Raw genomic sequence first — 14,008 nt, 5'->3', positions numbered from 1 at the left:
TTATATAATCGCATCGGAGCGGCGCTACTTTGCATATACGCTGCAGCAACGCCGTCAAACGGAAACTCTATCAGCCTTCATAGATTGGACTTTACGTTCGTTTTGAAATATTTTCAGTTACTGGTCAGATAAATTTATAGATTAATTGTATTTCATCTACTGGATGATCAAAAAGTCAGTATAAGTTTGAAAACTGAATAAATCACGGAATAATGTAGATAGAGAGGTACAAATTGACACACATGCTTGGAATGACATGGGGTTTTATTAGAACCAAAAAAATACAAAAGTTCAAAAAATGTCCGACAGATGGCCCCTCATCTGATCAGAATAGCAATAATTAGCATAACAAAGTAAGACAAAACAAAGATGATGTTCTTTACAGGAGATGCTCAATATGTCCACCATCATTCCTCAACAAAAGCTGTAGTCGAGGAATAATGTCGTGAACAGCACTGTAAAGCATGTCTGGAGTTATGGTGAGGCATTGGCGTCGGATGTTGTCTTTCAGCATCTTTAGAGATGTCGGTCGATCACGATACACTTGCGACTTCACGTAACCCCAAAGCCAATAATCGCACGGACTGAGGTCTGGGGACCTGGAAGGCCAAGAATGACGAAAGTGGCGGCTGAGCACACGATCATCACCAAACGACGCGCGCAAGAGATCTTTCACGCGTCTAGCAATATGGGGTGGAGCGCCATCCTGCATTTTGGTTCTAATAAAACCCCATGTCATTCCACGCATGTGTGTCAATTTTTACCTCTCCACCTACATTATTCCGTGGTTTATTAAGTTTTCAAATTTATACTGATTTTTTGATCACCCGGTAAATTAGTATAAACTGTCATTTCAAAAGTTCTGTACACTCTAAGATACAACTGAAGAAAAATTTACAAAATACCTTTGCAGGCCTTCAGTATAATCTCCATTCTTACTTATGACAGCTTCGCAACGTTACGGCAACTTCTGTATTCTAGATAGAGCTGCCTGATTACACAGGTCACCTCGCTGGAAGCTTCATCTGTTGTATCAAAATGGTTTCCACGGAGCTGTTCCATCGATTTAGGAAGCAAATCAAAGTCTGGTGGTCTCTTATCAGAACAGTGTGATGGGTGGGGAAGTATTTCCCATCCATATTTGTGGAACGTTTCTCTCACTGGTAGGACAGGATGCGGTCTTGCACTACCGCACAAAATGAAGACACGATCTGCAAGTACATTAGGCCTCCCTAGAGGTGTTTTCGGGCATAAAACGTTTTCCAGAAGCAGATTGTAGTACGTGCCTGTTACAGACGTCCTCTGGGGCATTTTATTTGTAGCTATGACTCAATTCATGTCATACGCAAAGATCATCATCAGCTTCAACTTTGATTGTTGGCGGCAAGTTTTTTTTCTGGCAGCGAGAGACGGAACTTTCGCATTGTGACGACTGCGACTTCAGACCTGGCTCAAAATTTCGTATCCGCGTATCAAGTGCAACAATCCTTTTCCGAAATTGTTTTCCTTCTGCTCGATAACGCTGAAGCGATTCTTTTGCGATCTCCTTTTGCTCTTCACTCAGATCATGCGGAACCCATCTGATAACTTTTCCGATCTGTAACTATTCAGTTATGATCCTATAAACTAAAGTGACAGGCGTTCTCGTCTCATAAGCAATTTCCTCACATGTTTTTCGTCGATCCGCCCTCAAAATGTCATTAACAATAACCTGAGATGTGTAGTCTGCTGCATTTGATGGCCTTCCACTCCTTCGGTTGCCCTCAGTGCTCACCCGACCTTCGCGGAAATGAGAAGAAGCCGTGATATTGTGGTGCTAGTATCCACTACACCTCTCTCAAAGCGTTGTAAATTTCAGGTGCGTCCTTTCGACGTAGGAATGAATTTTCATGTATACCCGATTTCAGCTTCCATTTTAGAACTGAATTACTGAAGACACAGCTACAGGAATCGGCGAACACACTCACAAGGGGGGCCACTACGTTCGGAACGCGGATTTACTGCAGACTTCGTACACTCGTAGTACTCCAGGAGGACAACAAAATGTGTAAGCAGTAGCGCGTACTTCTCAAGCGTTACTGAGAAAATTGAAATATAATTTCAATCGTCAAATATATACCTGCGCGTGGCCATTTTTACCATGAAGCGGCGGCACCCGAGTGGTTAGCGTTCAAGCCCATGGCCTCTGTAGTAAAAACTGAGTGGAAGGATGAACAAAACGAACTTGAACGGATGTCATGTGACGTACACAACAATCAGTAACGAACATAATGAAAAAAAAATTTCCCCGTAATCGCTGGATCTAGTCCCGTTCGTTTTTCTTTTTTTTTTTTTTTCCAACAGTCATTTTCTTAACTGTTTATATTACAGTTTATATGACGGGAAAAATACGTGTAATCGGATGAACTTTTATTGAATTTACGATGTTATTTGGCAGTCTACAAATTTTTACTATCAGTAATAATATAATGTTCATAACTTTGTTTTCCGTGTTTTGACGAAAAATACCATCCAGCAACTTGTACTCGTAATGTAGAAAGCCGTATGTGCCAATCAAAACTTGCAGGTAACAGGTAGTTTCGGGCTCCTTCCAGGTATGAGAGATTTCTCAAATCACAGACAAGCATACATTTTCAGTATCACTTTATGCGTTTGGTCGTTTACTAGTCGATAATTATGAATATTATATTATTTGTGATAATAAAAATTTGTAGACAGCCAAATAACATTGTACATTTAATAAAAGTTCATCCGATTACACGTATTTTTCCCATTATATCAATTGCAATGTAACTAGTAAAGAAAATGACTGGGTTGAAAGTAAGAAAAGAAACTGACGAACGGGGCTCGATCCATCGATCGGCTTGAACGCTAGCCACTTTTTTCATCTCATTTTTGTTCGTTTTCGTTCGTTGTATCTGCTCGGCGCGGACGTCGCAAGACACCCATTTCAGTTCTTCGTTGATCCATGAACTCAGTTCTTTTTATTACAGAGGGCACCTAACCCTCTGACCGAACACACTGAGTTACCGTGCCGGCGCTAGTAAGCTGCCACCGCTTCATGGTTAAAATCGCCACGCGCGGGTATTTGACGACCGATATTATCTTGCGATTTTCTCAATAACGCTTGAGAAGTACGCGCTACTGCTTACACATTTAGTTGTCCTCATGGAGTGCTAAGAGTTCGCGAAGTTTGCAGTAAATCCGCGTTCCAAACGTCGTGGCCTCCCCCTGTCAGAGCCACCGCGTCTAAATTCTTGCTGACAGCTCAAATAAATTTGATCTTGACCACGCCACTGTAACGTCGCGCATGCTTTGTATGCAGGACTTCAGAAATGACCCTCGTAATTTCATGAATACACTAAACCAGTAACGTTATAAGATGTGGTCATTTGTGTACGTAACTTTGCGATGCAGTACCAGATTTATCAGAATGGTCGAATCGCAGTTTTCATTAAATGTTCTACATCGACACCCCGCAAGCCACCCAACGGTGTGTGGCGGAGGGCACTTTACGTGCCACTGTCATTACCTCCCTTTTCCTGTTCCAGTCGCGTATGGTTCGCGGGAAGAACGACTGCCGGAAAGTCTCTGTGCGCGCTCGAATCTCTCTAATTTTACATTCGTGATCTCCTCAGGAGGTATAAGTAGGGGGAAGCAATATATTCGATACCTCATCCAGAAACGCACCCTCTCGAAACCTGACGAGCAAGCTACACCGCGATGCAGAGCGCTTCTCTTGCAGAGTCTGCCATTCGAGTTTGCTAAACATCTCCGTAACGCTATCACGCTTACCAAATAACCCTGTGACGAAACGCGCCGCTCTTCTTTGGATCTTCTCTGTCTCCTCCGTCAACCCGACCTGGTACGGATCCCACACTGATGAGCAATACTCAAGTATAGGTCGAACGAGTGTTTTGTAAGCCACGTCCTTTGTCGGTGGACTACATTTTCTATCGACTCTCCCGATGAATCTCAACCTGGCAGCCACCTTACCAACAATTAATTTTATATGGTCATTCCACTTCAAATCGTTCCGCACGCATACTCCCAGATATTTTACAGAAGTAACTGCTACCAGTGTTTGTTCCGCTATGATATAATCACACAATAAAGGACCCTTCTTTCTATGTATTCGCAATACATTACATTACATGTCCTAGTCTGCTACTTTTACTGAAACGTGTTGGCAAATAAGGAGATATTTGTTCCTGGCACAGGAGCCAGCGACATCTGGGAGTACTGGGAGCTGATGACGGACTACCCGGATACTGGGAGGAATGCGAGCTCCTTGTGGGCGGGAGAGCTGCAGCGGCTGTACGGAGACCTGCGGCAGTTCGTGCTGGCTCGGCTGCGCTTCCAGTACGGCCCCGACATGGTGGGCGACGATGACCTGCTGCCGCTCCACCTACTGGGTGAGTTCTCTAGTCCAAGGACTCCACTCTTAGTTTGGACATTATCTCCATTTTAGAGCATATTGGCCTATAGCAGGGCTTCCCAACCTTTTCAGCTGGCGGACCCCTTCTTCAGTCGAAAATCCATGGCAGACCCCTAGTCAGTCAGGAGCACAGTAACCTCAAATTTCAGGGAGAAACCCACGAGAACTGAAAGCTTCTTAATGCAAGCTCCATGTTCCCAGTGGTCAAAAATCGACTTATGAAATAGGTAGTGCACTGACAAAGCAAGTTTTAACATTTAATGATGCCTGGGACCGCATACGTACCAGCAAGCGCTGTGATTGGTCGACAAAGCTTGCTCTGCACATGCCTAAAAGGTTTCAGCGCGTCTAGCGCCGTGAGCCGGCGCACAAACGACCCCCCGTATTGTTGCGAAACAGTCGGTCAGAGAAGCCGCATTCTCCAGCTGTGTATGCGTTCTCATTTAGGAATCGCAAAGGGTGCTTGGGAATACGACCTGAAGTAAAAACACACATGTTTTTCACACGGAAAAAATGATGAATATGATTTTCACATTTTTATTCAATAATTTTACTCATTATTTTACACGATTTGGTGAAAGGTGGCCGCGGCCCCCCTAGAAAGAGCCGGCAGACCCCTAAGTGGTCCGCAGACCACACGTTGGGAAGCCCTAGCCTATAGCATTTATAAGTGCACGCATGAAAACCGTTAAGAGAAGTAAAATATGTAACGAAATAAGACAATATTCTCAGTAGTACACCATAAAAACATAATGCTCTTTCATCTTTTTGATTAGCAGCTCCTTGTATTGGCCGTGTTTGCAGTTAAAATTTTTTTGGATGTGAGGTCCGCCAGTTATGGAAAACACCGTTTTTCTTAGTACCCAAACATGTTTTGGCTCAGTGGGTTTTCGTTGTTATTTATTGTGAATCCAGCGTCGGTTGCGATATTGGCTTCTGCGCTCCTCTTTGTCTGGCATATTTATCTTCTGTACAATAGTTTTTTTTTTTCCTCTCTCTCGGCCGTTAGACAGCAGTGTCCACAGTTTTATTATGTGTGTCTGTCTTCCTTATTTTCATTTATTCTCTACCATACGATGTACAAAAAGGTGTATCAGCATTTCGTTATAACAGTTTGCTGCTGTGTCTTCTCTTACAGAGAGCGCGACATTGATACACCTTTTTGTACGTCGTATGGTAGAGAATAAATGAAAGTAAGAAAGACACACACACAATAAAACTGTGGAGACTGATGCCGAACGCCCAAGGAAAAGAAAAAAAAATTGTACAGAAGAGAAGATAAATATGCCAGACAAAGACGAGTGCAGAAGACAATATCACAAGCGACGCTGGATTCACAATAAATAAAAACGAAAAGCCACTGATGATGGCACAGTGGTACCGAAACATGTTTGGGTACTGAGAAAAACGGTGTTTTGCATAACTGACGGACCTCATATCCAAAAAATAATGCTCTTCCGTTATTGGCTTCCTCAAATTATATAGCAAGAAGTTACAATGTACACTAATCAGCCAGTACATTATGACCACCTATCTAATAGCTGGTATGCTCATCTTTGGCACAGGTAACAGCAGTGACATGTTGTGGTGCGGAAACAGTGAGGCCTCAGTAGGTGCTGGAGGGAGTTGGCACCTCATCTCCATATACAAGTCACCTAATTGATCGGGTTCAGATTTGGTGAGTTGGGGGGGGAACATTGCATCAATTGGATCTCACCACTTCATTCCTCAAACCACTACACCACAAGCCTGGCCTTGTGACATGGTGCATTATCTTGTAGAGAAATTCCATGGGAAACATGATCATGGTGAAGGAGTGTATGTGGTCTGCAACCAGTGTATGACACTCCTTGGCTGTCGTGGTGCCTTGTATGAGCTCCACTGGACTCATGGATTCTCACGTGAATGTTCCCCTGAGCATAGTAGAGCTCCCACCATCGTGTCTCTGACCCACAGTGTAAGTGTCAAGGAGCTGTTCCCTTGGAAGACACTGGATTCATGCTCTCCTGTCAACATGATGGAGAGGGTATCTGAATTCATCAGATCATGCAGTGCTCTGCCACTGCACCAGTGTCCAGCGCCAATAGTCATGTGCCCATTTCAGTTGGAGTTTTTGATTTTATGGTGTTAACATTGGCACGTGTATAGGTTGTCGGCTGTGGAGGCCCATCATGAGTGTTCAGTGCACTGTATATTCACACACACTTGCACTCTGCCCAGCATTAAAGTCTGATGTTAGTTCTCACACATTTTACCTGTCTGCCCAGCCTACATCATTCAACATCTGTAATGTCTGGATGTGGTTGCACCTCGGTTTCACCACGTGTTGAAGACACTCGCCGCAGCATCCCTCAAACACCAAACAAGTCGTGCAGTTTCTGAAACGCTAGCGCCGAACCTCTGGGCCATCACAATCTGCCCTTGCTCGAACGCAGCTAGATCACACGCCTCCCCCACTCTACAGACAGATGTCATGCTCACTGAGGCTACTTGTAGCGTGCGTGTGTCTGACTAGCAGCCATTCCTCACCAGGTGATGCTGCTGTCGTGTGGATGGGATTATATCGTTAGTAGGTGTGGTCATAATGTTCTGGCTGATGAGAGTGTATGTGACAAGCTACATGTCACACTGTGAAAACATTAATAATTATGAAAAATATAAAAAATACTATTACCAGAGCAAAAGATCATACATGATGTGATGGTATTTTATTGATAATTGATAGTGTAAGAACTGGCTCTGACCATCAGAGAAGAAGATACTCCCTACTGGTAATTGTATTTCTTGTATTTTCATATTTTACAATATGATGTGCGACTCTTGTCAATTTTATGTGTGACAGTTCTCTTTGAGTAAGGGGCATTAAAAAAGAAATGAGCTTGGAGGCATAATTACAGAAACCAGTACCTGTATGTTAGAAGTGTTGACCCTGGCTGTTGAGACACTTGTCCCAGTGTGACACAAGGTGGTGAATGGCTCTCTCATAAAATTCCTGGGGCTGCGATGTTAACCAGTTCCTCAAGTGCAGCTGGAGGTCGTCATCTGAGGTGAGTCGTTTGCCCCTCGGAGCCTTTTTAAGGGCACTTTGGCTTTCACTGTCACTCGGCAGTCCTGGGTAATGAGTGCATCCACCAGCTGGACGATGTCATCGGTAATGCAGCGTGGTGCTCCAGACCGTGCATCGTCAGCTAACGACACCCGTCCTTCGCTGAAGTGCTTGTGCCACGCCTTGACCCTTGCGGGGTTGTACAGTGTACTGTCAGAAAATGAACAATACCTCTTTCCTCTGCTTTTGACGCCTCCATGTCACTGTTTGCAATGCAACTGGCAGAGTTGGATGAGTGATGCATGCTGCTGCTAGCTCTGCATAGTGTAGTGACGTGCACATGTGCCCTCTAGCAATGGGCTGTGAACTTTCATGCTCTCGTTACACACAGCCAGATATTACCCTCCTGTCACCGGTTTGCGCATTCCAGACTCCGGCTCATTTCTTTTTGAATGCCCCTTATATTTTAATGGTAATGTATGACTGTTTAAATGGATGAACCATTTCATGTGGAAAGTACTGTGACTGCTACTTGCTGAAACAAAGCCATGTGAACAAGTTACGAGATGTACTGGGATAGCTCTGGATGCAAGAGCACTGCCAATGAGAATGAAAGCTCCAGGGCAGAGCCCTAGTCTGTCACACTGTTTGTCTGCCAGAAAGTTTCTAAACAACACAAATTCTTGGAAAAAACTTAAGGAGACAGTGAAGTAAATTTCTCCTGGGTGGGTATTGACACATGTTCCCTCTGGTTAAAGGTTCATTTGTTGGAGATGATTGGCTGAGGATAGCAGATTTGGTGACTCCACCATTGGATGAAGCCTACAAGAATCTTAGCAATTCATTAAGGAAGAAGGTAAGGCAAGCCTAATTAAATACACAGATAAGTTTAGAAAGTAAGGTTGTTTGGCACAGTTGTCTCGATGTCCCCGACAGGTATGTTCGACCATCTAACTGGAAACTTTCATTGTTTCCTCCATGCACAGTGGCATCTCTTCCTTTGTGAAGACTGGGAGTTGATTTACTTCTTAGGCAACCCCTATACTTCTCATCTTTGCACTTGAAATTAGAACACCAAATGTATTTTATAACAGTATACTATTATACTTATACTTTCAGTAAGTTAGATATGAGTAATAAGAGAGAGAAATGCTGGAGCTGCATTTCTTCACTTTAAAAAAGAATAAGTTTTGTATGAGCAGCAGATTCTCTTCAGTGTTTAGGAAGAATTGGGAATAGCTTTAAAGAAACTAGGACAATTATAAATTAAATGCTAACAGAAACCATCTCCAAAGTAAAATTTTGTTAAGAAGTTGAGATTAAGACATTAGTTAGGTTGGGAGATAGATCAGGAAAAGATAATGAGATTGTTTAGGGAAGCCACAAGAGGAGTAGTAGAAGGAAACTGTCTAGGTCCAAAGAAGCAGGTTTTGAAGGTGGAGGTGTGAAGGTGGAGTGTCCACCATTTGCTGATAATTTTACATACTTGGTAAACAATAGACAAAACTCTAATGTTTGGAAAAGTACATGAAATAGCAGCGAAAACAAGACTTGAGATCTCTTTCGAGGAGGAGGGAGGGAAGGAGGGAGGGGGGGAGGGGAAGAGAGAGAGAGAGAGAGAGAGAGGAGAGAGAGAGAGAGAGAGAGAGAGAGAGAGAGAGAGAGAGAGAGTGTCCACAGAATACATGAATACAAATATGAAGGTTTGGAAAAATCAAGAGAAAATATATATTAAATTGAAGTGTCTTTGTGATTGGCTTTTACTGAATGGACTCAATAAAAAGAAAATGTAAGATGAGCCAGAAAGATAGAACCAGCATACAGATTACGTAGTGTCGAACAGATGTAAGAAAAGAAAAATCTCGTACAGTGCAAAGACCAGGCACTGTACCACAGTTGTTCAGCCAGAAGCACTTCACAATTCATTATTCATGATACTGAATGAGAAAGATGAAGTGGAAGAACTAAAGCCAGAGGAAAGAAAAATGTAAAGGAATATCCTCGGATAGGAAAAAGAAATGATAGTATGTGGAAGAAAGGTAAAGATGAAAACCTTCCTCTGGCTTTAGTCCTTCCATTTCTCCTTTCTTATTCAGTACCAAGCATTCTGAAATGCAAAGTGCTTCTGGCTGAACAACTGATCTTTGCACTATACGAGACTGTTCTTTTCTTGTCTCTATTCTGTATGAATCAGTCTGCTAGTTCTGACATTCTGGAGACAATTGGACATTATATGCAAGAGAAGGCTGAAATTTTATGGGCACCTCTTCAGGATTAGTGAATGCAGATTGACAAAAATTCTTCAGCTACATCACCAAGCTAATGGCAGACACAAAATGGGCTGAGGAGTTCGGAAAGGACGTGGAGGAAGTTGGGAATCGGCTAGAAAGAGAATTGAAATCTAATAATAAAGAAGAAAGTGTGATTCTACACAAATGAGATGAGTAACTGCAAAGTTTTTCAATGCAGGAAAAAGGAAGAACAAAAAAATGAGAGGAGTGGGTTCTCTTTAGCTAGTTCATTAACACAACAAAAATGTTCAACTGAAATAACTTATTTTTTACAGCACTGTTGGAAGAAACATTAGCTATGAAATATTAGAAAGAAGAAAATGACACTTTTATACTTATACATTGACTTTTAGCAAATATTATCCATATTAGCAGGAAATAGAGAAAATTGAAGATAGCCACAACAGAAGGAAAGAAACACAACATGAACCTTACAATTATATTAATTCATTTAGGTCTGACATAATGCACTCATAACTATAAAGAACACTGTTATGACTATTAGTGACACTTGGAACATACTTAGGACATTTCACAGTTGCCGTTCGTGGTCAAATATAACAGCAGAACCTGCACTGTTGGCTAGAATGTGCTTTTTTGTTCAAGCATATGTCTTTTGCTGTGGTTCCATATTTTTGTATAACCCCTGAATCTATTGATTTATGTATCTTAGGTCAGTTTGTCAATCTATTAAGTCTAAAATGCCACGCACTAGTTACATACTTTGTCCCTACTCCTCCACACAAGCAACAATGATGCTAAACTACAATTTCAATCTGTACTTTTTTCACACTTCTGTATCTAGCCTGAGATGGTGAATTTATACCAATACTTCAAAAATTTCCTAAATAAGCTCATTTGAAACAATATAAATATAATGTTAGCCAACAACACATTCTCTTGTACAACTTAATAATTCATATACAAGATGATTTTGCTAAATGCAGACAAAGTGCAGGAAACAATAGGCAAAAGGATAAGGACCAAAAATGTCATATGGGCTTACGGTTGAAAATGCGTTTCGAGGGACGTACATCCACTCGATGGTGGAGATAAAAGATGTTTGACAGTGTAGGCTTCAGTAATTGGAAGCGCATGAGTGCACAACAGGCAGGTGGAAGTGTTGTGTCTGTACTAGCATTTCAACTCCACACTCGGAGAGCAGGGGGCTGGAGCACCATCCTGTAGTAGCCACATTACTCTTCATACCACCAAAGGTATGTTTTCAGGCAGAGAGGCAAGCTCACCCACAAGAAGCGCCGATATGTAGAAGAGTGGCTGGTCCCATGAGGTTGTCACCAATATTCCCACCCACACACTGAAGCTGAACCAGTGCCGAAACCCACAAAGAGGCCCATTTTAAACTCTGCCAGGTACCTGTAATGCTGTTTCAGATGGGTATACAGTATTTGTGTCTCATTTACAGTGGTTGTTCAACACCAGACATATTAACAGCCTACCACACCTCATAAAAATGCCAGACATGAACAACACTAGCACATCTGGTGGACATTCCACCTGTCACAGAGAACCGGATCTAGAGTCATTTACATTCCTCCTGATGGTATGAACAAAGTTACGTTGACATCTCGCCATGTCTTCTGCATGCTTTGCTTTATTTCGTCAAGCAGTGCAGTTTTCTCAATTGAATTTTCCATTAAATACCTTTAATATTCCTTTTAATTAATTAATTAATTAATTAGAATCCACATCACTGGAATAAAATTTAAGGAATATTCATGATTAAATTGTTATATAAGTATAGAAACCTCGAAATTAAAATAGCTTCCAAGTTATTGCATATTAGATAACAATCTGGAAATATTTGGTGCTTAACTTGGTATACATCACTATCCCAGCAAAAGATGATTAGCACCATTGAAATTTTAGCACACTGGATATTAAGAGATTTTAAAAACAGTTCTCTATCTAGCATTATTGGTACATCAGAAATTCCTCAGCAAAATGAAATACACAATAGGAATCAGCAAAACATAAATTGATGTGTGAATAATAAGAATTTACAAATTGTAGACAGTGAGGTAGCTCTTATAAGATAATTGCAAACAGAAAGCACTTTGCAGAAAGGAAAATAAGCATTTATCAAGCTTGGGGAGATAGGCTCCTGCCCCTGGTATCCTCAGGATATCGCTGGTGTAATATAATGAAGAAGTGTTGGCATACTGTGTGTGCTACTGCTGCTCTTCATTTTTCAGTGAAGTATTTGTTTCTAACTTGCTCAGTTGTTTCTCTCACAGAGTTGGAAGGGGCAGCACTTGTACGGGGTAGCAGCAGGCGTCGGGAGCAAGATGGGGCTGCCGTCGCTGAAGAAGTCTCCGTTCTGGGAGAACGCCCACTTCAACGGTAGCTGCCCGGCAGCTGTGCTTCCGTGGTGCACTGAGAATTATGTGAGGTGAGACTGGATGTGCTAGCTTGCTTGTAGCACTCCTCATCGAAATTGTATTGTTAGCTGCAAATTTATATATTTCTTGTGTCATTGTAGTGGATTTGGATTGTGGATAAAAATTTGCCAGAAATGAAAGTACTGAGTCACACATTTAATTTGATGTATGTTTCATTAACATTGGTAGGAAAGAAGAATATTAATTTTTCTTATTAATATGCCATGCAGTATTATTTTTGTAATAATAAACAAACACTGTCTGGATCACAAGTTTTTATTTACTGAATACCGGATTCAATCTACAATCCGATCATTTTCAGGTTTGGTGCTGCAAAGTGCAGTTTGTCAGTGCCACGTCGTAGGAACCATGATGTCTCATTATACTGATAAATGAACATCATCTCAGTCACAACAACTTGGTGATGGTCAGCAGTGCAGATTGAAACTGGTAGCTAGTAAATGAAAATTTCTAATCCAGATGGTGTTCGTTTATTCTTATAACAAGAGGTTTCCTACAACATGGCAGTGATTGTGAAGAGCATTAGTTTTGTGATTGAAAGGCTCATTTGCTTTTTCTCACGTGAGAACAGCAAATGCAGAAATGTTGCAATGAGAGTATGCAGTACACCACACACATCCTAGATGAATGCCTCCTTAGTGGAACTGTGTAGGAAAGTCAGTGCCTTGTCATGATGTTAATTTTTCGAGTTAGGCCATATGTATACCAAAATTGGTTGAAATTGTTCCAGATGTTATGGATATACGGCCACTAGCTAATATGCTGCAGGCAATTATTTGTTATTTTGTAGTTATCATTTCTGGAAAGCTATTGAAACATATTATGTTTGTGATATTTGTCTGTTCTGCAATATCAGTATCTTTGAAATAACTTGTGTTCGTAATGTCTGTACATTCTGGAATATTTGATGTTTGTATAAATACCAGCACTCTGAAATGTTGAATGTTTGTATAAATAGCTACACTGTCCATCGAGGAGTTCAGTTCAGTCCTGTTCTGGCTGTAGGTTAGTGTCAGTAATAAATGTGCTTTCTGTTCTGTGTGTTTTACTTCACTGACAACCCTCCCTTCAGATCTGGACTTGTTGTTTCGAGATGATGTTGTTTGGTGGAGATGCTGCATAGTTAAAAACATCTACATCACCGTGGCTCCAACTAGGGAACATAAAAGCCATCTCCTTCGCAGACAGAAATCAGGGTACACACAGTACATCATTCCTAAGATCTATGTATTGAAGAGACAGACAGATTCCAAAACAGTAGCAAGACAGCTGCACATCGGGCACCTATCAGACTTTTCCTGAGATGCTCATCAGTACCTGACAAAATGGCTGAAAGGATTTGAATGAATCACAGAATACAACAGGTGGGATGACATGTCGTGTTATCTGAAATGGACTGCACAGCCAAGCAGTGGTTTGACAGCAACAAAGAGAATCCCAGTAGCTGGAAAAAATTCCAGGCTAAACGGAAGAAAATGTTTGGCGACAATCAACAGCAAGTCCACTTAGCAGGACGACGACTGAAGAACAAGGCCCAGTGAAATGAACTTACTTACAGAATGTTTTGGCCCTGCGCCATAGTGTGAATCCGAATATGACAGAAAGTGACAAAATCTCATACGTGATGAAAGTACTTGCAAGAGACGTGTACCAAGTTGTTCTGGTAAAAGGTGTTGGGGTGCAGAGGAATTGATCGAGTGATGCCAGCAAATTGAGAAAATGCAACAGAAGTGTCACACGAAAGAAATGTGACGGACTGCCAAATGTAGCCCCTGTGGTAGTGATGGAAGACCGTGAGCTTGTCTCTCTC

General features: G+C 41.7%; 1 protein-coding gene across 1 annotated transcript in view; it reads left to right on the top strand.

The window, feature by feature from the left end:
* The window catches only part of LOC124552595 (angiotensin-converting enzyme-related protein-like), a 385,045-nt gene that overhangs the window by 319,930 nt on the left and 51,107 nt on the right, over positions 1-14,008 (top strand). Inside the window, exons 6-8 of the mRNA XM_047126920.1 lie at positions 4,221-4,415; positions 8,243-8,340; positions 12,034-12,188. Of these exons, the coding sequence (XP_046982876.1) occupies positions 4,221-4,415; positions 8,243-8,340; positions 12,034-12,188 (448 nt within the window). The remainder of the gene's footprint in view (positions 1-4,220; positions 4,416-8,242; positions 8,341-12,033; positions 12,189-14,008) is intronic.

The sequence above is a fragment of the Schistocerca americana genome, chromosome 10, assembly GCF_021461395.2.
Source record: "Schistocerca americana isolate TAMUIC-IGC-003095 chromosome 10, iqSchAmer2.1, whole genome shotgun sequence".
In the NCBI taxonomy this organism is placed as follows: Eukaryota; Metazoa; Arthropoda; class Insecta; order Orthoptera; family Acrididae; genus Schistocerca; species Schistocerca americana.
Note: the sequence above shows the minus strand (reverse complement) of the source record. Positions and strands in the feature narration are given on the sequence as shown.